Here is a 25,119-nt window from a genome sequence, read left to right as displayed (position 1 = left end):
GCTCCCTGAGGTAAAAAACCTGTGCCTGTGCAGGTGTGTGCCAAGCCTTCACATTGTATGTAAACACAACTGTAATGAGTTGTAGAGCTGTAATTATTCCCTCTCATAAAGTAAAGTCCTCTCAGGCTTATGCCAAAGAAAACCCTCAATGAACGAAGATCCAGTTTATCAGAATCCTAACTGGGTGTTCTTGGTTGCACTCTGTTTCGAAGAGAAAGAACCATACTTCTACACTGGCCTCTGACATTTGGTATCAGCTCCCTTCTCCCTACAGCTCCCTTAGCTTTTCCTGTATGTCCTGGAGAATCCTACCTTCGGTTCCAAATCTATTTCTACATAATCAGACTTTTACAGTCAAGGGAAAAGAATCTTAAAATTCAAAGAAAGATGACTTTCTAGTTTGTCTTACTATGGAAAGGAAGTAGATTAGGACCCTTGAGACAGCTCTCAACAAGGTTTTCTGTTTTGGTTCCCTGCTCATACCGGCAGGCCTGGGCTCTCAGCTATCACACATTGACCACCTGCTACGTATGTGCTGGGTACTGTGGGAAGTATGTTGTACAACACAATTCATACCGATACTAAGATTGACATTTTCTAAGTGCCAGGAGCTCTTCTAAGTGCTCTCCATATGTTTGTATATTTAATCCTTACAACCAACGTATGCGGTGTGTACAATTGCCTTCCCAGTTTTGGAGATGATGTAATTGGGACATGTAGAGGGTAAATAATTTGTCCTAATTTGTCCCCAGTGTCTAAGGGGTGGGATTTGACCAGCACTCTGGCTCCAGAGTCTTCACTCTTAACCACTATGTGTGTCTTAACCACACACATAGCTTTTCTCATTTAGTCCTCACAGCCATCTTATGAGATAGACTATTAAAATGCACAGTTTCATATAAGGAAACTGAATCTCAGAGGACTAATTTGTCCAAGGGATTGACCCGAGATTCCCAACCCCATTCAATTCAATATGCTGATTGAGTACCTACTTTGTGCCAGGCACTGCTAGGCACTAAAAGCATAAGACAGTATGATAAGCTAGTCACATTCAGTCATTTTTTCTTTTTTCATTTCTTTCAACACTGCCACTTCCTCTTGAAGTAATGGATAACAAAGAGTTCACTTCAAGTGAAGAAAAGTCACATGCAGTCAAGATTAGCCACGGATGTCAGCCTTGTGTACATACCTCAGAGCTAGAAGGTGCTTAGACAAGCCTTAAAAAAAGCCTACTATGAGCCTCAGTTTCCAAGCCTTTCTGATTCAGGCATGGACGTACACTCATTTGTATTTGCGCATTCCATAAGCATTTATTGAACATCTACTATTCCAGGTCAGATGCTACAAATTGGAGGTAAATTTTTAAAAGTGCATTAGTACTTGAACTTGGGACACTCTTAGTTTACAAGGGGAGAAAATTAAATCAATAATTACAGCATAAGATGACAAGTACCATAACTGAGATTTCGAGATACTTAAGATCATAACCGAGAGTAATTTTAGGTGAGTGGCAGGGAGCACATCCGAAAGGCGCCATCCATACTGGGTGTCGAAGGAGAGAAAAGGCCGTTTCCAGGTGGCGATGGGTAAAGGAACTAGTATTTACTGAGCTTGGCCTACCTATCAGGCTCTGGATTGAGACTATGTATTTAGATTAATCCTGACTTCAGAATCCAGGAATCAGTGAGAATAAAGAACTGGTTCATAGCAACAGTGTAAGAAGAATCCCTGAGCTGAATATGTGGACGGTGTTTTCGGGAAAGAGCAGCCCACGCAGGAGGAACAGCATGCACAAAGCAAGGCAAGGAGGCACAAAGAGCCTGGCACATTTGAGGGACAGTGTGTTCAGTGCACCTCTGCCACCAGCTGTGCATGCGGCAGGGGATAAAGTAGGAGATGAGGGCAAGGAATAAATCAGGAGAATTCTGGAGGACTTTGCATATCTGCTAAGAAGTGGGGATCTTATCCTGGAGGCAAAGGACAGCCAACTAAGAAAATAACATAAATCATAACTAGAAGACTTGGCTGTGGGAGGTGACAAGAGAGATAAAGGGGTGAACGGGGAAGCCACTACGCAAAGCCAGGAATATGGGATAAGGAGCAATGGCGAAGGGGAGATGGATGTGGGCCTCCAGATGAGCCAAAAGAGGTTATCAGAGAGGTCACGTATCTGGCGTTTGTATATACACTTACTGATAAGGAAGTGGGAGTGTAGGGAGTAAAGGAATGGGGGTCGGAGAAGGAGATGAGTGCTAAAGGCAATATGGTGGATTCTGACAACCAGATCTGAAGCAAGCTGTCAGTCTGTTCAAGATGGCTCCCTAACTATGAGCCTGGGAGGCGGAAGAGTCCAGGTTGAGGTGACCTCTGACTCCTGGGGCTGTCCAGGTAAATAAAGCTGTCAAGACTAACCAGAAAGGGACAGATGATTCCTGAGGGCTCTCTCTGACACGCCTGGGAGCTGCATGACCAGGCTTGAGGCAGGCAGCAGCTGGGGTTTGGGAGGACACAGGCACGTGGCCAGCCTCCTGCCTCCTGCGGGAGCTCTGCAGATGAGGCGGCTGAGAGAAGTGAATCTTTCTCCCTAGTCTCCCTCTCCACCCTTTGCTTCAGAGCCTGGGTGCCTTAGCACAGTGCAGGCTGCATAAAGGTGAATTCATACAGAAGGGGTGCAGACAAGCCCCACAGAAGCGGCAGGAAGGACAAAATTGTGTGTGTGTGTGTGTGTGTGTGTGTGTGTGTGGAAGAAACTGTTTATTCAGAGAACTATACATCAAACACAGCCTTACTGGCAGACAATAATGACTTGCTTAGACAATTTATGCCATCAAGTAAACATCAAGATGGGCTGTGTAGAGCTAAAGGTGTCACCCTTCACGGTCTCAATTACAGGAGATGCTTTTGCGCACAGAACATTGAGGTAACCATATCTGGGCATCTGCCTGAGCCTACTGTAACCAAAGAGAAAGAAAGGCCGGAACTAAAATGCAAAAGAAAGAAAGAAACTGTGTTTGGAGATAGGTCTGCTACAATATAAACTTTTCCCTTTCTCTGGCTTGCAGCTATAGCAAAACCTGATGGTTGTCTTTGTAAAAAACGCGTCTGTATCTAGGTCCCTGGCAGTGATTTGCCTCTGGGAGGGCCAGCAATCTATTTAATGACTCCATTGACGTCAATAGCATAACTCAAATACTTACTAACATGCATGATTCCAACTTTCAGAGGGGGGTGGGTGGATGGTGTTTCTCAGCAGTGCAAAAACATGAAGTGGAGTAAACGTGGAACGAACTTAACTCTTTAGGCAGCAAGTGAGAGATTAGCTGCTGCTGGTCTCATTGGTTTTATTTAATACGAAGAAACATTCACACTAAATTTAGAAATTAATTTTGAACTGGCGAAATAGCCATTAACGAGCAGGGCTTTATTTTTGGCAATGTTTGCTCGAGGGTAACATTTTAACTATTTGCACTTATGTTGACTTGTCAATATTTTTGTAACTACCCATACTTAATTTTAGACATATATATGAATAATTGCAAATCAATATAAATAGCTCAATGTTGATGCTCTGGGGTAAACTTTCACAAGGATGCTATTTTAGACAAAAGCAATTCTTACAACCATTGGGGAATTATTCTCAGAATTACCAGGGCTTTTCAAGTGCATTTGCCCTATTGTTTTGTCCATAAGTTGCCTAAAAACTCAAGGGGAGTAATGAAGGCAATTATTCTAATAATTCAGGCCACACGACATTCAGAATACTGAAGAAAAAGTAATCTGATATTTCTAGTTTTGTCTTCTTTTTTTCCTTTCCTTTCTTCTTCTTTTTTTTTTTTTTTTTTTTAATTTCCTCCAATCTCTTCTTTGTCATGAATGGCCACAGACTTTGTAACAAGATTGATTTTATTCGTGTTTGTCCGTAAGTGTTGCAATCCCGCCTGACAGTTCTTGCTTAATGTAGAAACCAAGCAAATGTTCTGCCTATGTGCGCTTCATTGCCAGTCATGGGACACAGCTCAGCTTTCAGGCCGTTGCAGTGGTTCTCAGAGAGACCAGTGCTTGTGCATACACAGTCTATCTCTCATCCTAGGCCCTGGAAACTCTGGCCAAGAATGAGACCTGAATCAATGTCATGACTTTCTGAATTTCTTAGAATCCAAGACAACTCACTGAGCCCCTTGTCTACTCCTCGAACAGACCCTGCATCTGCCACACCCCCATAAACCTCCAGGGGAATATTCATAATTAAAGTAAAGATATGGGAGGAACTCATACTGAGAAATAGGCCTTCTTAGGAGAAAGTCTCTTTTTCTGTTTTATCAACCAGTAAAGAGTCATTTCCTCCCCAGAATGGCCTGGACACATAATAAAAGAAATAGATTTCCATGAGCTCTGAAAAAAATTAAGTCTGTTTCTCACTTCAGTTAACCTATGTCAGGCATACTGGAAAGCCCTAGATTATCCTATTTTTCTACACACAGACTTTTCTTGAAATACGTCTAAGACTGGTGTCGAAAACTACCATCAATCAGGGTTGTGGAGAGTCAGGCTGGGAGAGACTTTTTTGGGTCTGCAGCAGTCTGGCCAGAAGTCCTTAAGGCAATTGCCTAGTCATCTTCTTGACATGGTTTGCTGTCATTTCCAATGACCCATGGACTTGGGTGTTGTTCTTCATAACATCTAATCTGTGACATTAGTGATGCTCTTGCTCAATACGTTTGTTGGCAAATTTTGGAGGAAGAAAATGAGCATAGAACATCTCTCCTTACACATCAATATGACTGCCAAAATGTTGGCTATATGACACATATTATTACAAATCAAGTCACATTTATATGAATCAGAAGTGCTAGACATTAAAAGAAACACGTCTCTATCTTTTTGTAAAGAATCATTTTGTAAAGGCAGTGAACACTTGATAACAGACCTTTTCAGTAAATCCTCACTTTCATGACATACCTGTAATTACTACTGAAATGCATGTAAAAGCAAGGGATAGATAGGATGGGTGGACACAGCATGACAAGTACCCTATACACGCATATGCACACACCACACACACATCACATACACACTCACACCCTTACTCGTACACACACACACATTGATTTTTTGCAATTATCTAATTTTTTTTTTTTTTTTTTCTGTTGAAAATAGTTTTGGGGTCTGAAATCCTGAGAAATACTTCAGTTTTCCAGTTTGAGTGTGTAGAACCCAAATTCCTGCCTTGGTTTGGAGTGTTCTTTCTTTTGTATCTTTCCAGTTTTGTTCTACTCCTTAAGCATCATGTAGAAAAGGCCTGCTATTCACTCTTGTGAAAAGGCAAAATGTAACAAAAATTGAGATGCTCATTGAATTGCCCATCGTTAGCATTTTCAATAGCCCACAGCAGGATTTCTGCATGGTTCACCTTAACCTAGGAGCACATGATTGCTGCTTTGCTCTACTTTCTGGGTTTTAAATTCTCTATTACTTTACTCTGGCTTTCCCGCTCAAAGTGCAAAATCCCAACTTTTTAAATTTAACTTTTTGTGTTTAAAACCTATATGAACCACACTAATATATTTAAACAGTTATAGAGTGTGTTCCAAACCCCTTTTAAATTCAGTGCAATAACTGATGTTTAATAGTAAAACAAAACAAAAACCAAAAAAACACACAATTGAATATTTTTCATAGCCATAGAGATAAAAATACTGACCCATATTAAATTTTAATTTGTGAGCATTTTCCTTAAGAGAAAGTCCCCAACCTTTATGTAGTTCTCCTGGTCTAGTCACCATGGATGGTCTTCCTACTATGTGAAAATAACGTAAAACACTTGAAATGATAAAGAGATGAATAAGGTCCACCGACTGCCCTCACGGAGGTCTCATGGAGGAGACATGCAAGCCATGAATTACGGTATATCTTAAACGGGAATTGTTGCCATAGCACAAAAAAAGAGCAATTACATTGATTTTCTAGAAAATGAGGATGTCTCTGCAGAGGAGGGGAATTTGTGCTGTATCATGAGAGCCAAAAAACATAATTTTGGTTAAACAGTGAGAAGGATGGTATTACAGATTGAGAGATTTGCTTTGATTTCCCCATGAATTATCCCAGTTAATGATCAATCTGTAAGAGCAAATGTATCGATTTAACCATGGTTCTGACAAGTAGTTTTTAAAATAAATTTCATTTCCTTCATTTAGATGCATTTTCAAAAGCCTTTTTAAAAGAATTGCCTTTCCTCTCTCTCTCTCTCTGAAACTTAGTACTTTACACAAGAATATAGTTACCTAAGTCAGTGAGGCTTTCCTACAAACTGGCTTGTTGTTAAATCTGTGTAAATTATTGTAGGTTTCTTTGTATCTTTTATCTTAGACCTTGATTCAAATAATAAATGAAAAACTTATCTTATTATCAAGAAAAATCACCTTTTAAAGCCTCACTCTAGCTTTCAATTTTGTTCACTCTGAGCCACTTATTTTTCATTCCCCTTTAAAGTTTCTATTTAAACACACCTCTTTGTCATATGCTGATAAATATTAAAATAACAGGAAAAATCTGCCTGACTTATTTAAGCTGATAATAAGAACAAAACACAGGATGTGTGTGTCCTCCTTCCTTTTTTTCTTTTTTTTTTTTTTGACTGTGGTTAAGCGTTAAGAAGATTTTGAAACCTCTAATTACGTAATAATTGATATCGCTACATTCTCTTCCCAATGAAAAGCCAGAATTTTTGTAGTTTGTCACAAAGGCAGACAAAAACAAATTGCCTAAGTGGTATTGTCATTTCTTTGCTCCATTGTTTTAAAAGAATTGAGCAAAAGACGCCAGTTGCCAAGCTGCAGTTACTGTGCCAATAATCACAAAATGATCTTTCCAACGGCATCTTTCATTAATGAGCTAATTTATCGAACCATAAATATCCCATTTCTCCTAATGTTTGTCAGCACTTATTACAACAAGAAGAAAACATAGTTTAAATATTCAAAGTGATTCAAATTTAGGGTGTATCATAACACATTGGACTACCTGAAATGTGAACAAAAGCATCTCACTGGTAGGCCAGCATGACAAAATGATAGCAGTTCCAAAACCATCTCCTTTGATCCAAGTGTGGAACACCAGTTTTATGTTAAAACACTTTATCCAGTTTCTTTTTATAAACTTCTAAAGGAAACAGTACATCAGCACACTAGGTTTTTCAAGTCCATAGATATAGTATTATTTGCTTCTCTCTATTTCATATCATGCAGCTCTAGAGGTAAAATCGTCTTTACTCAGTATCTTCCTGTTACTTCGATTCTTGTTCTCAACCTTTTTCTCATAGAAATATTTTTGAAAGCTCGTATGATAAATACTTCAGAAGCCAACACACCAATGGAAACTACTGCCTTTGTGTCCTTCTTTTAAATGTTGGGCTTTTGTATTATTTCCACTATACTTATGGCCATGATACCAATATGAGAACACAACTTCCAAGCAAGGAAGATCATGAGTATAAAGCGAAGCGAAGAGCATGCTGAAAACAGAAGTGTAGAAAGGCAATGCTCGTTAGGTATTAGGCGATCTCACTATGAGTTCATCTTATTTGTTTCTCGTGTGGTTTTACTCAAGACCACTGCTACACTAGTGGGATCAGGGTCAAGGGGAAAAACTCCATTTTACACTTTTAAAAATGTCATCTAACTGGTTGTATCTTATGTCAAGAAAAATTTATGTTCTACACATCTCCATGTTGCTCCTTCAAAGTAGCCCTTCGTCTCTGCACACAGCTCTCAACTCTCCATGAAAAGCATAGGCACAGTCCTGAAAGATGGGAGGTTGGGTTTCTTTAAAACACCTTTGAGAAATGAAATTGGATGACCTCCAAAAGAAATGATTTGTGACCTGGAGAGGCGCTTTGGTTTCACACCTGGAAAGGATGTAGATTCAAGTGGGATCTATAGATGACGCTAAAAGGAAAACCACAAACATAGCCTGTGGGGCCCTGAGGCCCACATGGGAGCACCTGGGGACTGGGGGGCTTTGAGATTAGCTCTCCTGGAGTTCACCGGGGCAGAACAAGCTGAGGTCAAGTTGCACGATGGTTACAGTTCTGCCTCCTGCTCCTGTACTGGGAAGCAGCATTAGCACTCACGCATCACATGCTGAAAGCCTGGGCATACACATGACGTGAAAATAATTTAATACTGCTTTTCATTGGGTTTCACACAGAACGAAGTAAAGCTTCAGAATGCCTTTGAAAAAAGTCACCAAGAGACATAATTTTGAGGGCCATGATATGCAAACAAATGCTATCATTCTTAAAAAGGTTCTGAATAAGAGGCACATTCAATATTCTGAAATATGGAGACAGGCCAGGACTTGGCTTACCTTGCAGGTTGACTCTGGAGACAGGAGGCTGACTAGTGGCTGGGGACCTCCTGTGGAGATAGAGAGAAAAGAAGACCTGAGTCTTTGTCTGAATATTCTCTCCCTGCATCCCCATGATCACTGAGGAGTTTTCCAGGCCACAGTGAGCTATCCAGTGACATAATGCTACCTCCGGAAGGCAGGCTACTGTAACAGGGGTAGATGACTGCAATTCTCTCACATCCAGATGGCCTGGAATTTCCCTATGCACAGCTTCCTGGATGCTCCAACACTCTAGGAAGGAAGTCGTTTACTCCAGGTCGCTAACTAGCCCCTCTGTTTGTGGTTTCCCTGTTCCAGGAGGCCCCCAGAAGAGGATATCCTTGTTCAGGAATGACACCAAATGTTAAGAGTGAATTCCAGCTCCTTTGGGCAGTGCTGTAGAAAGTTACAGCCAGAGGAGTCCTTAGAGATCGACCAGTCCACACCTCTCATTTTTGCACCTCAGGAAACTGAGGACCCGAGAGACTTTTCTCTTGCCAAAGGTCACACAGCCACTAGGAACAGTAATCCAGGTTGCTTATTTTATGTAATGGTCTTTTCATAGAGGAACTGGGCACTATTCTACATCACAACAACCTACTAATGTCAAGAATGAAATGAAACAAATAAACTCATGCTCCACAATACTAGGGCTCCATCTTTTCTTTCTTCTTTATCTCCTCCCTGCACCCCCTTCTCCCCCACATCTGTTGCTGATCTCACCATTCTTCTTATGCTTTGTGGAACTACCAGACTCTCCTGGATTCCCAGTGCATTGCCAGAGAACCTCCCCAAAATAGTACAGAGTAATAGCCTTCAAACTTGAAGGGTACATCAGAATCGCCTCGAGGCTTATGAAGACACATTGCGGAAACTACCCCCAGGGTTTCTGATTCAGTCAGCCTGGGGTGGGCTTGAGAGTTTGTATTCTAACTAGTGCCCAGGTGGTGCTGATGCTGGGAGCCACGTTTTCAGGACTACTGACTAGCAGAGTGAGCTCTCTGTCCCACTGAAGATCAACAGGATATTAGCAACAAGCAAGAGAGTGGGACTCTAGGCCAGTGGGTCTCGAAACATAGAAGATATCTGACTAACTTGGGGAACTATTACAAATGTGATTCCCTTTCCCATGCCTGGAAAGTCTATTTCAGTATATCTGGAATGAAGCCTGGGAATCTGTAACTTTTTATTTCTCTGTGAATTTTGATGTATAGGCAAGTTTGGGAAGGAAGCCAAATTCTGAATGATAAAGAATGGCCTGCAAGGTATTGGGAAAGAAGGGTCTCCCTACAGGTGTGACCACAGTTATTTTCCTAGGTTTTTATTAAGTGCTCCACATCCATTTTTGGTTCCTTAGGGGCAGCCTAGTGTCTAGATAATTATACCTGATCGCTGCAGGGTCTGACAGACAGGTTTCACATCTACCATTCATTTACTAGCAAGGCAAGCCGAGGCCAGGTACTTTTCAACTTTCTGTGGCATGAAATTTTCATGTGTAACAAGGGAAGGGAAATTGACATCCAATGATTGCTTTGCTCTGCTCGGCGCTGTGCTAAGTACATCTTAGCTTCTATTGGGAGCTACTATTATCTATCATCTATTATTATCTATTATCATCTCATTTGAAGGGTAAGGCAACTGAAGCTCAGAGCGGTTAAGACACATGTTGAAATGAAGCACATGTGGTTTATAACGGGCATGGTTGGGAGTCCAAGCTAAGTCTTTCAGAATCCAAAGTACATGTTCTTTCCAGTTTCCAATCTGCTGACAACATCTATACTAATACTGAAGGCTCTTTTTCAGAAAAATTAAGAGAGTAAATCCCAAACTCCTTAGCCTGGCATTCAAAGTCCTTTGCTCTTTGGCGTCAACATACCTTTCCGAGCTTATCTCTCAGAATTTCTCCCTTTCTGACATTTTACTTCAAACTGCTGACTGGCTGTTTGCTTTTATGCATCTTGTACTTCACCTTAGTAGCACTTTAAAATTGTAATTAAAGTGCTACTAAGCACTGTCTAATTAGCTTTCAATATAGAACTCCTTACTTTAAATGTAAACTTTATTTGAGCAGGGGAACAACTTGTTCACTACTGGATCCTTAAAATCCAGCGTGGTCTTTCATATGCCAAGCACTCAGTAACTACTTATTGAAGAAAGAAAGGGGAGAAAGCAAGAGTGAGAGAAAGAAGGAGGAGGAGGAGGAGGAGGAAGAAGAAGAAGAAGAGGAGGAGGAGGGAAAAAGAAGAAGAAGGAAGGAAGGAAGGAAGGAAGGAAGGAAGGAAGGAAGGAAGGAAGGAAGGAAGGCATACATTGTCAAGGCCAAACCTCATCCCTTTTTTTCCCCTTGAACACGTGCTATCCCTCTCCTGGCACTGCTCAAGCCATTCCTCTGAAAGAAAAGCTCTCCCTGCACAAATCCATGTGTCTAAATATCATCTATACTTCTGTGATTTATAATAAGACACACATACGTGCGTGGTCTTCCTCCTGTTCCTGGCAAAAAAACTCCTAAAACCCCTGGAATTTCCTAAGTAAGGAGAGTGAGAAAGGTGATTTTTGTTACGTTAATGAGGTGACTTTTGGAAATTCCCTGGGACTGGTTGCCAGGGACACCAACGGTGTGAATAGAGGGTTGAAACTTTCAGCCCCACCCAGGCCCTCAGGGAAAGGGAAAGGGGCTGGAGATTGAATTCAATCACCAATGACCAATGATTTCATCAGGTGTCTCTTTGTAATGAAGCCTTCATGAGAACCCCACGGGTCTTGGTTGGTGCAGACGCGGAAATGCTAGCGTGGCATGCTCAAAGAGCAAGGAAGCCCTCCTTCTCCCATACCTTGCCCTGTGCAGCTCTTCTCTCTGGTCGTTCCTGTGTCATCTATATCCTTTTGTAATAAACCAGTAATTTAGTAAGTAAAATATTTTGAGTTCTGTGAGCCACTCTAGCAAATTAATTAGCCCCAAAGAGGGAGTCCTTGGAACCTCTGATCTAGAGCAAGTTGATCAGTAGAAGTGCAACCTACACTTGTGATTGGCATCTGAAATGGGAGTAGGGAGAGTCTTATAGGACTGAGCCCTTAACTTGTGGGATCTGACGCTGTCTCCAGGTAAATGCTATCAGACCTGAGCTGAATACTGGTATAACAGAGAATTGCTTGGATGTAGGGGTGGGGGAACCCATGCATTGTAATTGGTGTCAGAATCATACTTGTAAAGGTTAAATGCCATCTTCTCCAAGGAATGCCATCCTCTTAGCTAAAAATGATCTTCCCTCTAATCTCTCATGGGGCTTTATTTGTACCTTTAGGGTTATTTCCTCATGTTAACCTCATATGAGCATGTATTATCCCAACCACTAATCTGTGGCCCATTCATGGTAGGATTCAATTCTGATCCTTTCTATGTAACCTCTACAGGACCCACCAACTTGCCTCACAAATTGTAGAAACTCTATAAATATAGGTGAACTGTTGATTGAATGAACCATTGATGTGAAAATGATTTGATGAGCTAAATACCATATGAATGTTTTATCTGGTTTCCTTTTTCCTATAGTATCTTGGTCCTACATATTATCGGCTATTCCTCACGTATTCCTCACGCACAGCACACACTCATGTGGCCGAGCTCTTGAGTATGTTTTGCTCAGCTGAACACTTTCCCCCGCTTCTTTAAGTGGCAAACTCCTTCACACGTTCTAGGACTCAGTTTAGGCATCACCTCCTCAGGAAAGTCTTCCCTCCTGTGTGTGGTTCTTGTCTGCGCTACTGGTAGTGTCCTATGCTTGTCCCATCATAGATTGCTTATGCTAGACTGAAATTCCCACTTTCCTGTCTGTCTTCTCAAGTCACCTGTAAGATATTTAAGCAAAGATTGCACCTCGTTTATCTTTGAAACCTTGGAATCAGCTAAATATTTGGTATGATATAGGTATCCATTATGTATTCATTCGATTAATAATATGTTTTTAACAATTTTATTTTCCCTATCTTCCTGAGTTCCAAAGAAGGCTTCAGTAAAAGGAGACATTGAACCAAGAGACCCTAAAAGTTGGAAATGTCTGCTTCCTTAATGGCATAGCTCTTAGTATCATCGCTACTCATAGCACCCAATTCTCCCAATGACTTTTTGAAAAGTATAAAAATTATATAAATTCCTTTGTCCCAGGAGTTAACTTTGAAAATATAGCTTTTCTTTAGAGTTAATTCAGACAAGCATCTGTGTATATAAGCTTTGGAAAAGCATGGACTCTGTTTATTTGGTTTATCACTTAGAACTGGTGCAAAGAGGCTGAAGACATTTTAAATGAATGAAATTGATACCTTTTAAATGACTTCTGGAAGCTGCATTAGGGCTTAGAGGGTATGAGAGTGCCAATGAGAAAATGGTGAGTGCCAGAAGAAAGTGGCGTTGGTTGCCCAGTTTCCAGTGGTCCCTAATTTATGGAAGAATCATGAGAAGTTATATGCCTGGATTGCCGGAGACTGTGACATTACTAGGGAAAATAATAAGGCCGCAGTAGTGAATACTTTCCAGCCCCGAATAGCACAGTGGAGAAAGAACTGGACTATGAAAAAAAAGTCAGGAATGCTAATCCTGGCTCTGGCTTCTTCCAACTGTATAGCCCTGGGCAACCCACCCAACCTCTTCATTTCTTCCTCCCTTGGGGAGAGCAGGCCACAGCTCACATTTACTGCCAATTTACAATGTGCCAGGTCCTATGTGAGGGGTTTTACATATATTTCCTCACTTATTCTTGAGAAAATTTGGCTAGGTTCTTTCCCACTCCGAATATTTAAAATTTTATTATTTTCAGCTAATTTAAATCCCATGCCAAAATACATAAAGCAATGAAAGACACCTCAGATATACACTGAAAAAAAATTAAGTGGTCATTAATTCTTTCTGAAAGATTGCATACATGTTGATTGAGTTATGCCTAGAGTAATGTTAATACAGAGATGTTGCATGATTTCCTGCTAGCCACCAGTGATATCTGTGACGTTGATGACCCAGCTGAATGACGGAGGATATCGCTTTGCTCCCAGCTCTGTCCCCTGATTATCAGACTGCTGAATGGCAGACACTCCCACGCACCCATGTGATTTCGCCACCAGTCTCTTTGAAGCCAGTAAGTGCTTTAGGGATGCTTATCTAAATTAACAACTCTAAATGAAAGCCATATTTTCAAAATTAACTCCTGGGACAAAGGAAATATAGGGTTTAATTTGAAGCCAAGAAATAACAGGCCCAATCAAGCATTCCTCAATGGAACATTTCATGGAAGTGCAAGGAAATCACCTCAACAGGAACTCCGAGATTTTCAGCCTTTGGGTGGTAAAGCTCAGGCAGACAATGGACTGCTTTCATGCAGAGCAAAGAGCCAAAAGATAAAGGAAATCTTGACTTATGAGAAGCATAGTTCTATGTGGGAGTTCCTTTTCATATCCTAAACCACACTATCCAGATGTCTCATGAAAACCACTCCAAGGACGTAATTACTGCTTAAATATTACACTCAAGGCAATTAGCGGCACCCTGGAACCCAAGACAGAGATCCAGGAAAGAAACTTTTGAGTTCCATAAATCTCAGTTTCAGCTGTTAAGTGAATATGTGGGGAGAAAACTGCTCTCCGTAGAGTAGATCCATTCCTGGCAGATATTCTTGTCTTCAGTTTTCTTTATCTGCTTGAGGGTATTGCCTATCTAGGAATAGAATGGAGTGCATTCAATTTTCCACTTTTCTACTCTGCCCCTGACGGGCTGCTCCATCTGTAGCTGAAACCCATCATTCAGTTCTTAGCCTGGGCTGGACTGAGGCAATCTCAACACTCTGGTGAAGCTCTAGTGGTGGATGTGCCCTGCCTTGAACTTCTATTGGTTGGTGTTGGTTTCAAGGAAGTACTTGAAATCAATATGAGGCTCAACTCTGTACAAATATGGGTATGGATTTGAGAAAGATCATTAGATGCAACTATCTTACTGGTGGAGATCTATTTGGTGAGTGTGGTTTGGTCTGGACCAAAGATGACACAAAGGGCCATGATTTGGGAGATGGTCTTCAGCCAGCATGTGAGACTGGGCTCTGGGTCAGCTCTGAATATGGCAATTATGGTCTGAGGATACTCAGTTCCCGAAGGTTTATGTGGATCAAAACACTTAAGGCTCTGGAAAGACCTAATTTGCAAAAAAAGTAGCTTCAGATGACGTAGCCTATTAATCAGCAGGGTTAGGCTGAAAGTCCCCAAGACTACTACCAGAGGACGAACTTCCAAGACCCATGGTAAGAAACCAGTAACTGAAACGTGCCTCCAATTTCCCCTGCCCCACAACTCTTGCCCCTGGAGCTATTTAATGTAGTGATCTTGAGCCCTGCTTTGTAAGAAGCCTTTGAAAAATGTTCTTATTAAAATCCCTTCCTTCCCAATTCCAACCTTCATTGCCTTGATACAGACCTCCCCTCCTCAATTTAAATTTCTGAAAACACTCTCATAGCTCATGTCTCTGCCGTCAGGCTCTCTGACCTTCATCTATTCCATAAGTTCTTCCCAAATGACTCTCTGTTCCACAGCCTTCAGAAATGTCTTCCCATAGTCCCAAAGATTTAACAGGAGTAGTGAATGGAAAGAGCACTGTAATAAGATTCAGGATACCAGGTTTCAGATATGACTCTGATATTCCCCAGAAGTGGTAGGTTCTTATACATGTCATTTAATCTCCCTGAGCTGTGTTTCCTTATCCATAGAGTGGGGGAAACAATATCTGTCATGAATATCATTTACGGTGATTGAAACTGAGATAATGGATGTGAAATCACCGAAGTGTTGCATAGTTTCTGGATTCAGTGAAAGAAATGTAACTATCAATGTAATAGCTCCCATTTATTGAGCATCTACCATGTGCTAGATGTTGTTATAAATGCTTTACAACTATCAACATATTTAATCCTCAGAACAACCCTATTTTACGTAATGGGAAACCAAGATATAGAGAGGTTAATTAATTTGCCTAAGCCATATAATTTTCAAGTGGTAGAATTGAATTATGAAACCAGTAAGTATGGTTCTAGTGGCTATACTCTGTAAAGAAAAGAAGGTAAGCACAGGGAAGGGACCACTCCAAAAAAGTAATTTTCTAAATAATTGGTGGTCTTTCTCCAATAATTACTTATTGAGAAATTTATATGTATGATAAATATTTATGGAGCACTCACTAGGTGTCAGGGATTCTAAGTCTTGGAAGAAATTCAAGGAAAAGCAAATGTAATTCTCAAGGGGCCTCAAGGGGCATATTGTCTAAGGGGGAACAGAGATCCATAAATGGTATGATAAGGTTGGCAGGGTTTTCGAGGGCCACTGCGGGGCGCTCAGGTAGCCTCAGTGGGGTCAGGGAAAGCACCCTGGTGAAGGTGATACTAGAGATGAGTTAGAAAAGACAAGCAGGATTTCATCAGGCAAGTTACGGCAGGTTGGAGAGAGACATGTTAGGAAGACAGAACAGTAAGTCCATGATCAGGATGGAGAGTAGAACATGCCGGGAACACGCAGACCACAGTTGTTGGACTGTGATCTCCTGGGGCCAGAGACCTGCTCTGAGGGTTCCTCACTGAAGGCCTTGGTGCTTCCTGTTGGAATGGGAGCCCTGAAAGGGCAGAGAAGTTGTCTGTTTTGGTCACTGCTATATCACCAGTGCCTGGTACAAGGCGGGTGCTCAATAAATATTTGTTAAAGACGTACATATATGGATGGATGAATAGCATGTACTAACTAAACACTTGTTGGGTAAATTACTTAATAAATGAATAAACAGAGAGTACTACTGCAAAAGAGGCTGGGCAAGCCTTCAGCTTTTGCGGATATTGTATCAAATATAAACCCATCTGTCAATCAAACTAACAAGTTGGATCATGAGGTGTCTTGGGTGCCAATCGTTCACATTTAAACTTTATCTTAGTGGTAAGAGTGAACCACGGAAATGCTTCAAACTGGAGAATGGCAAGGTCAAACAGCATGCGGTAAAATCCCTCGGGTGGCAGTTTGGGCAACAGTTTAGAGGAGAGACCAAAGACAGGAGAGACTCCATTAGGGTATGCAGAGCTCTCACAGGAGGCTCAGCAACAAGCTATAGAACAGAGAGAGAAAAAGTAAGCTTTCAAAGCAGAGTTTACTTCCATTTTTAACAATTCCACCCTTTGAAAATTTGGATAAAATCAAAATAGAGAGTCTATGAATAATTTAGCTAAGACTAGAGAAACTAGGTGCTGTGTAGACAATACTGGCTGGAAAACTTGGGAGATTTAGGAATTGGCCTTGGTATATCTATACCCTACGGTGTAGTTGTTAGCAAGTTGCTAGAGAGCCTGGATTTCTCCTCCTGTAAAACAAAGAGGTTGAATCAATGGTTTCAAGGGTCTCCTTCAGCCCGACCATTCCAGGATCACAGATTCTATGACCTTCTAAAAGCCCTGTGGTGGTCTTTTAAAATGTTGGACAGTGAACTGCATAACACTTAGACTCATAGATTGAAATGATTTCTAAGGAGAAAGTTGCTTCGGGAATATCAAGTTCAAACACTTCGTTTTACACATGAAGAGACTAAGGGTTCAGAAATGTTCATTGAAATGACCAGCATTATGTAGTTAGTTGGGAGAAGAGGAGAAGCTCATCCCACACGTAGTCATCAAATTGCATGAATCTGTTTATATCTTATTATAAAATAGGCAACTGGGACTTGAACTTTTTGGTACTTTTAATCTCAAGTTTGAATCCCTGAATTCATTAATAGCTATTCCAAAAGAATTTTAATAGAATTTATAGCTATTACTGAGAAGTATTCATACTTTCCAAAAAAGTAAATACGAAAGTCAACAAAATCCTCATCTCATTATTTCATTTGTTGAATTCCTATTGTATAGTAAGTGTTAAGGGTACAAAGATCAATAAGATCCAGACTAATTTCTAACATCTTACTAATTCTAAAATACGATGGTACGCCATCATATTTTCAAATTTCATTGTGTAGCCTAACTTAGCTTGGATGGCAAATTTCCAGGCAACAGTTTTGTTTTTGTTTTGTTTTCTTTTTGTTGTTTTTTTGTTTTACGTTCTTTCTTTGTTTTGTTTTGTTTTGGTACTGTTCAGTGGTTTTGACTTTGTTGAAAGGATTCATGATTCCATAAAAAGTCCATGCTTACTTATTGGATGTTCCATGCAGGTTTGTCAGTAGAGTGAAGTTGTTTCTCACACTTCGCAAGCTGGCGAGAACCTGTAAGGAAAATGTTTAAATGGTTAGGAACGAAAGGAGATGAATGGGCAGGTGCAGAAGCCATACTTAAAAAGTAGAACCAGGGACAGAGTGAGAGTGACCCAGGGCTAGCACAATACATACATACCTGGGCAAAAGGCGTTACAATCAGGTCATCGCCATGTCTGGGGAAAAGAGAGAAAAGAAACATTTAAAAATGCATTTGAATCACAAAGGTGACATATAAGCTGTAATATTAACCTTTATCAGTGTTAGCAATGCAAATGTTATACAAGTCCTTCTACCTAGACATAAGGCAGGACTGATTGAAGCATAAATGGGGATCTCAGGAACTTGAAAGAAAAAAAAAAAAAGAAAAAACAATTTAGGTTCATGGCATGTAGATTTACAGTGACTACACATAAAAGCATTAGCACGTAAGCATATATCCTCAGGGTATACTCCCATTAAATAGTAGACCCAGAGTACTGTAATTCAAAGCGACTTGTGGATTTGGGTTGCCAGAGCCAGGAAATTCAAAGGGGGGGCTGCTCACAGGCACACACAGAGTTGGAAAAAATGGTATAACAGTCTGGATAAAGGTTAACTTTGGATTTCCTGGCTTTTGTTGATTTGAACCACAGCCTTAATGCCATTTAAACACAGATTTCTGTCTGGGAATCCCATTACTTTTGTTTTTAATAGAACTTTTTTCTTAAAGTACCCAGGGAAAAGCTTTTAATGGGGAGTGTGCGGACTGAATCTACTATTACGATATCATTGTTGCTCATTTTGTCCAAAGATCCGATTAAGCTGTACCTAGTGTTATGTAAATCTTTACTTAGAAACAGTCAAAATTGTGTTTTCAGAAATGCTCTCTCTCTCTGGCACACACTTCGATGATAAATTGACTTAAGCCCACATGCAGCAAACTCTCCATGAAAGTCATTAGAAGACACGTCGGCCTGAGCTGCAGACACCAAATCAGGCCAATTTGCTTTCACAGTGTGAGTCACACAGAGGTCATTTGACAATGAGCTGCCTTTACTGTCTGATCTATCACTTTGTTCTCATGATCGCCATACAAATATGGCGCCTTACTAGTTAATTATGTGAATGCAACCATTAATTATTAAGCATCTGCCCCGTACCAAGCATTGTGTGAGGCCTGGGGACCCAGAGTCGAACACTTATGTCCACGTGGGTCTCTCCTCTAACACAGGCTTTTACTCTGGGGTCTTATTTAACATAATATTTCCCTTCCTACTTTTGTCTTGAGCTAGAAGTCCCCCTTCAATCCAATCTGCTAAACTTCTTGTGCATCCACTTTTGCACAGTGACTTATAAAAAGCACACTGACGAGCGTAAGCATGCTTTACACGCTTACTGGACGTCAGGCCCTGTGCTAAGCACTTTATATGCATTATCACTTTTAATTCTTGTGACAAGACTTGAAGCAGGTACTCTTACAATTCCCATTTTATAGATGATATCACAGCTCAGAGTAGTCAAACAACTGCTTAACTAGCAGATTTATATTAAGGGGAAGAATTGAGACTGTCTGATTCCAAAAATCTATGCTTTTAACCACTATATTTCCTATTTTACAATGATTCTGCATAGTAGACAGATTGAATTATACAGAATCCATAATCCCAAATTAAAACCCAGTAGGGGAGACAGAAAAATATTCAAAATAGTGCAATAGATAGTATAAACATAGAACAAGAAATACAAACAACGGATACTTAATGGGGGGTGCAGAGGAGAGGTGACAACCACAGATTAGAGGAAGTAGGAAAGGCTTGATTGAACCGGTAGCATGTGACATGATTTTTTTTTTTTTTTGGTGACATGAATTTTTAAGGGCAGGTTTTAAATGGCACACATGGTACATGCTAGCTACCAATGAGAGACATTGCTAGAACAAAGGCTTTGAAATGGGAAACTACTGAACATATTCACCCACCGAGATGCCTGGTGCCGGCTTGGGTAGATCTGATTGCATTAACTATAGACAGTTATAGAAGACAAGACTAGAAGCTTCCCATGCCCATATTATGGACAGCATCAACAATGGTTGTGGAGTTGGTGCTTAACTCAGTAGCAAGAAAAGAGCCAGTTCAGGTTTTTAGTGAGATAGGCAAACAGAAAAATGTTTTAGAAAGTAAATGACACGAAGGGACGAGTTAGAGAGGAAGAGCTGGGAAAATAAGGAGCTACTGCCAGTCATTCAGATGAGAAGAAATAGGTGAGGCAGAGAAGAACTAGGAAAAGACAATTTGAAGAGACTCTAAACGTCTTGCCAGGAACTGGCCATTGCATTGGATAAGTGGTCATAGAGATATATTATTTTCAGTTTTACAAAATAGGTATCCGGGAAACTAGTGAAGTCATGAGTAGAAGAAACAAGAAAGTGAGGAGAGGTTGCGGGAGGAGATGTATCACTTTCCCACAGGTTGTGTTTTAAGATACTTGTTAAGATATCCTGGTATAGTCATCAAGTGGAAAGGCTGAAATATGGGAATCAGAGCTGCAAATTTAGGAGTTACCTGCAATAGTGGGGACTATTAAAGCAATGGCAGAGGGTGGCTTGCTGAGGTGGTAGGATATATATATATATATATATATATATGGAGAGAGAGAGAGAGAGAGAGAACCAAAGGAAGAACCTCAGGATTCTTGGAGAGGAGCCGAAAGGAGAGACAGAATAAAGGATGAAGAGAGGAGCAGTGTGATACATGCAGGGTGGTGAACTGTATTGAGAACCGCCTCTTCCCAACCTATTTTCTTCAGATGAACTTTAGAGGGATGGAATATGTAGCTATTTGTTCAGATTTCTACTGTGAAGTTCACATTGTTCATAAGACATTAGGGTGAACTGGATATAAGGTAATAGAGTTAGAATTAAGCAGATCATCTATGACTCCTGGCTTTCTGGTGTCTACATACTCCACAAACGCTAAATAATATAAGCAAATCTAATACATATATAGTACCAAAAGTTGATATATTGTTGCATAATAGGGAGTTACTAAAATTGTACAAAGTAATGATTAAAGGGAGATAAACAAATAACTAAGAGAGCACCATGTCAACATGACTTTATCGTTACCGAACTTTTGAAGTTTAACAGAGCAGAACATTCAGAAGCAAGGGATGGACTCGCAGACCCCCAGCATTGGCTCCCTTAAAGGATTTGAACTGCAAGAGCTAATGCTGTATGTCAATAGCTGCTAGAGATAATTCATAGGTAAGTTGAGGAAAAAACAAACTCCTATTTGAGTACAGCCAGATTGTTTATGAAACTATTCTAAAATTTTAAATCATAATTTGATATATTGATAATTAAGAATAAAATGACATGGAAATAACCAAATACTTGATCGGTTATGAAAGTGATAGATTTAAACCACTCAAGTGGGCAATGCCTCTTAAGCGAAGAGGCCAGGCCAGGTTTCAGAACTGTGTCACAAGCACCATCTAGTGACAAAACTAGCACATTACATTTTGATCAAATAATTGGAGGTGAGAATAGTGAGCGTCTTAGAATTGAGTGTAGGCCTACTCTAAATAATGAAATGATTTTCTAGAAAGCACATGCTACTTCCTACTGCATTTTGGATTTTATTCATTGCACCTTTCTTTGTTTCATACCTACCACACAGAATTTTACTTATATTTTTCTTGTAACACTGATTTTAGTCTGCTTTGTAGAGACACATACACTATTGCAGTTAAGAGCACAGATTTTGAGCCACACACACTGGTTTGTTTCCCAGTTGCACCATTGCTAACTATGAGACATCAGGCTAGCTCTCTATGCCTCACTCTCTTCACCTGTAAAGTGGGGTGTTGTGAGAAGCAAATGAGTTATCATACATGTACAACTCTTACAACAGTGCTTGGCAGCTAAAAAGCACTTTAATTATTTAGTTATAGTTATTCTTATTAGTAGCAGCAGCATCATTATTATAATTAAAGAATTGCAGGTCTATCTTCCCAGTTGGTGAGAACTTCCATAGGATAGTCATGTCCGCCCTCGTTGGAATCAAGAGAACTATTTATATTTTGCTTTACCATTTACAACGCACTTTCATACACATTATTTCATGTAATAAGAGAATGTTCTCGACTCTAGGGGATGGTGCAACCACCTATCTTGTTGGTCAATCCTGAAACCTCTCTGTCTCTCATCCCACAATCAACCACCAACCCCTGTTGATCCTAACTTGCAAACATTTATTAACCTGCCACTGGATCTGCTCTAAGGTAGGTGTCCATCCTCTATTATGTGGATTACCAAAGCAGCCTCTCCTTTGGCTCTTGGACACTAGTCTTTAGGCCTGTCCACCCTCCCAACTCCTCTTCATACCAAAATCAGAGCGATCTTTCAAAAACATTCCTCTGATGTTGTACTTTCCTGCTTCAAAGCTTCCAGCAGCTCCCAACTGCTCGCCTGCATCACAGAGGCCACCTCCTTAGTACAGGCCTTTCATGACGAGGCCTCTGCTTACTTCTCTAGCTTTGTGTTCCACCACTTCCTCATCCCCTCCCATTCGCTGTCGCAGCCATATTGGGCTGTGGCTCCCCACCCTGCTCCTGCCAACTAGAGTGAGTTAGCTAGCACGTGGCCCTTTCGCCTGCACACCCTTCTGCGTGGCTAACTCCTCTCCCTTAGCTGTAAGTCCTCAAGGTAGGCCTCTTGCCCCGCCTGGCTCGACCTCTCAAAGTCCTGCGTAAACCTTTCTATGACTACCCTTTCCTGCACGTATTAAAACTGCCTATTGACTTCCTATTCTTTTCTTTTTTTTTTTTTTTTTAATTTTTATTGGGGAATATTGGGGAACAGTGTGTTTTTCCAGGACCCATCAGCTCCAATTCAAGTTGTTTTTTTCAATCTAGTTGTGGAGGGCGCAGCTCACTGTCCCATGTGGGAATTGAACCGGTGACCTGGGTGTTATGGGCGCTGTGCTCTAACCACTGAGCGAACCAGCTGCCCTGACTTCCTATACTTTTAGCTCCCTTGAAGACATAGGAGGTGTCCTATTTGTTGACAAAGTGCCTAAAGGTAAGTGATTGTTTTAAAAAGAAAGAATGAATATGATCCTTAAAACAGTTGGAAAGGGAGGCAGAACAGAAATTAATATCATTATTTTTATTTTTCATCCTCATTTAGTGTCTGTTTATATACTAGATAGCCACACGGTTTAATCACTTAAACTCCCTGGATTTAAGCCTTGGTCCCCCATTTATTGGGCAAGTTACTTAACGTCTGTGCTCCAATGTCCTTATCTTTAAGACAAGAAAATTCCAGTACCAACCACATTGGGATTATGGGGATTAAATGAGTTAAAATGTGTAAAGTACTTTAAATAGTACGCAGCACATAGGAAATGCTCAATAAATGTGTATTTTTATTTACAGATAATTTACACACTATAAAAGAGATTCAATGTCTTAAAGTCATGGTGCTAGTAAGTGTGATAGCAGTTAAGTCTCACGCACGTCTTAGATACCACATTATGGTTTTTGTTAGTCTATCAATCAATAGGTCTTAAATTTAAATGGGCTGTTATTTCTGCTTTTCTTCTTGGTTGTTAGGTCTCATTTCCCTTGACTACTCTCTAGACACTTCATCCTCACACAAATGGTGTCTTTAAAGAGCTCCTTGTCTTTATAAAGCTTTGCAGATGAGACGACCCAAAGAAAGAGACATGGCTCTTCCTTCCCTGTGGCTTTGCAGGTGGAAAATCAAAACTGGATTCTGTCTAGGGTGGTTCCCACCACAGTTTAGGGCAATATCACTGGCCTCACCAGTTTCCAGTACTTTCCGTTCCCATTGGGAAATCTGTACCACAGATACAAAGGCATTACGTTAGAGATGACTACAACACAGGAACAGAACAGAAACCAACAAATTATTGCCCCATCTAGGAAAGCATCTGAAATTTCCTGTTGGGAGCCAACAGTGATATGTGTTCTTTACTAGAAAGGCTTTTGTCAATCTCTCTTCTATTGGTAAAAGTTAAAGCCACTTTTAATTTTCCATTCACATGTTTACTCTTTGCACTGACTTTCTCGGCCTGAGTTTCCTCTTACTCTTCTGAAAGAGTTCAGATGAGACATTTTAAAAAGCTAGTGTTGTCTCTCCCACTAGGATTTAATGCAAAGAAATTATGTCAAGTTGTCCACCTCTTCTATAAATTCATGACTGGTCTGGGCTGGGTATGAGGGGCTCCTGAGCAGGGGACATCCTGCAGCCCCGAAGCAATGGCCTTTGTGTCAAGACGTCACTCCTGTCACTGTCCTCCTTTTCTTGGCTCTATGTATGGAAGGCAAGGGAAGCAGTCAGAGGTTCGGGGGCTGCTGTCCCTCTATTTATTTCAATTCACCCTGAAGAGGAATATTCGGGTGAAATCGCTTTGAGAGCATTACTTCCAGTTTAGCACCAGATACCACCTGTGTGATACTGGATGTTTCAAAATGGTCCTGGTAAAAGGAAATACCAGAAGAATCTGGATATTATTCAAACTCCACTTCTTGTTGTGTTGGGGAATATAAACACCTCAACTGACAAATACATAAAAGTTTTACTATAATGTTGAAATATTTGTTAAACCAAATTCAGTGCTATTTTCACTCACTTAAAGATTTGAACGGATCCTGTTCCTAGTGTCCTTGAGAGGGTGACATGATATTGCCAGCTGTTTTTCTTGAGAAGAGCTGTTGTTCGTTATAAAAGGGTGCCTTCCTACTTTTTTTATTTTAAAAAGTTATTCTCATTAAAAGATTGAGAATGATACTAGATAACTTACCTGTACAATCTTTACTTGCCTAAATCTAAAGTTGGCAACACTATTTTGGTTCTAAAGTTGGGGGAAATTTTTGCTGGTCGGTAAAATGGAACCATTGGTATTTAGGACCGCGGCTGCAGACTCATTCAGAACTAGATTTCTGTTTCTACAGCTATAGGCTGAGTTGGACTGTGATCATTAAAGTCTATTCAAGTTCAACATTTCTATAACCTTTTGATTCTAAGTACAGAATCACCAGGGTTTAATCTGAAATTTGATTGGAACTTTCTGGGAAGCCTCTGGAATGACCCTGAGGCCTATGAGGCTTTTTGGCATGAGTTTGGGGAACTGCCAGCTGCCTTCCAAAGCTAGTCTTTCATCTATGAGACATTATGTGAATGAAGCTCTAATTACTTTGAGCTCATGCCATTTCCTGTGCTTTTCCTCCATATGAAGTCCCCAAAGGTGTTTCTCTTAGTGGAAGAGAGAACTCCAGGTATATTCACCGTCACAGCCCCCCTCCAAACCTTGGTCAGAAACTTACTTGGTTCTATATGATCCACTGCACAGTGGTCACCTCTCCTCCAGGTACCTGAACTGTGCACTCATCCGTCTTCTACCTGGTAGGAGATTCTGCTTTGCAGTTTGAAGAACATAGGCAGATAGAGTCCAACAGTTTTGCATACAGTCAGCCAT

At 40.6% G+C, this 25,119-nt stretch overlaps 1 protein-coding gene across 10 annotated transcripts in view; it reads right to left on the bottom strand.

Moving 5' to 3' along the window:
- Positions 1-25,119, bottom strand: part of PDE4B (phosphodiesterase 4B) — a 564,992-nt gene that overhangs the window by 91,004 nt on the left and 448,869 nt on the right. For 9 of the 10 annotated variants that reach the window (XM_074334882.1, XM_074334883.1, XM_074334879.1 and 6 more), the window contains 3 exons: positions 17,775-17,811; positions 17,577-17,647; positions 8,365-8,414 (listed from right to left, as the gene is read on the bottom strand). In XM_074334882.1, the coding sequence (XP_074190983.1) occupies positions 8,365-8,414; positions 17,577-17,647; positions 17,775-17,811 (158 nt within the window). Of the gene's footprint in view, positions 1-8,364; positions 8,415-10,390; positions 10,401-17,576; positions 17,648-17,774; positions 17,812-25,119 lie in introns of all 10 variants that reach the window. The other variant, XM_074334887.1, reaches the window with a different exon arrangement.

The sequence above is a fragment of the Rhinolophus sinicus genome, linkage group LG06, assembly GCF_036562045.2.
Source record: "Rhinolophus sinicus isolate RSC01 linkage group LG06, ASM3656204v1, whole genome shotgun sequence".
Lineage (NCBI taxonomy): Eukaryota > Metazoa > Chordata > Mammalia > Chiroptera > Rhinolophidae > Rhinolophus > Rhinolophus sinicus.
The sequence above is the reverse complement of the archived record's forward strand: the minus strand, read 5'-3'. Positions and strand labels throughout refer to the sequence as shown.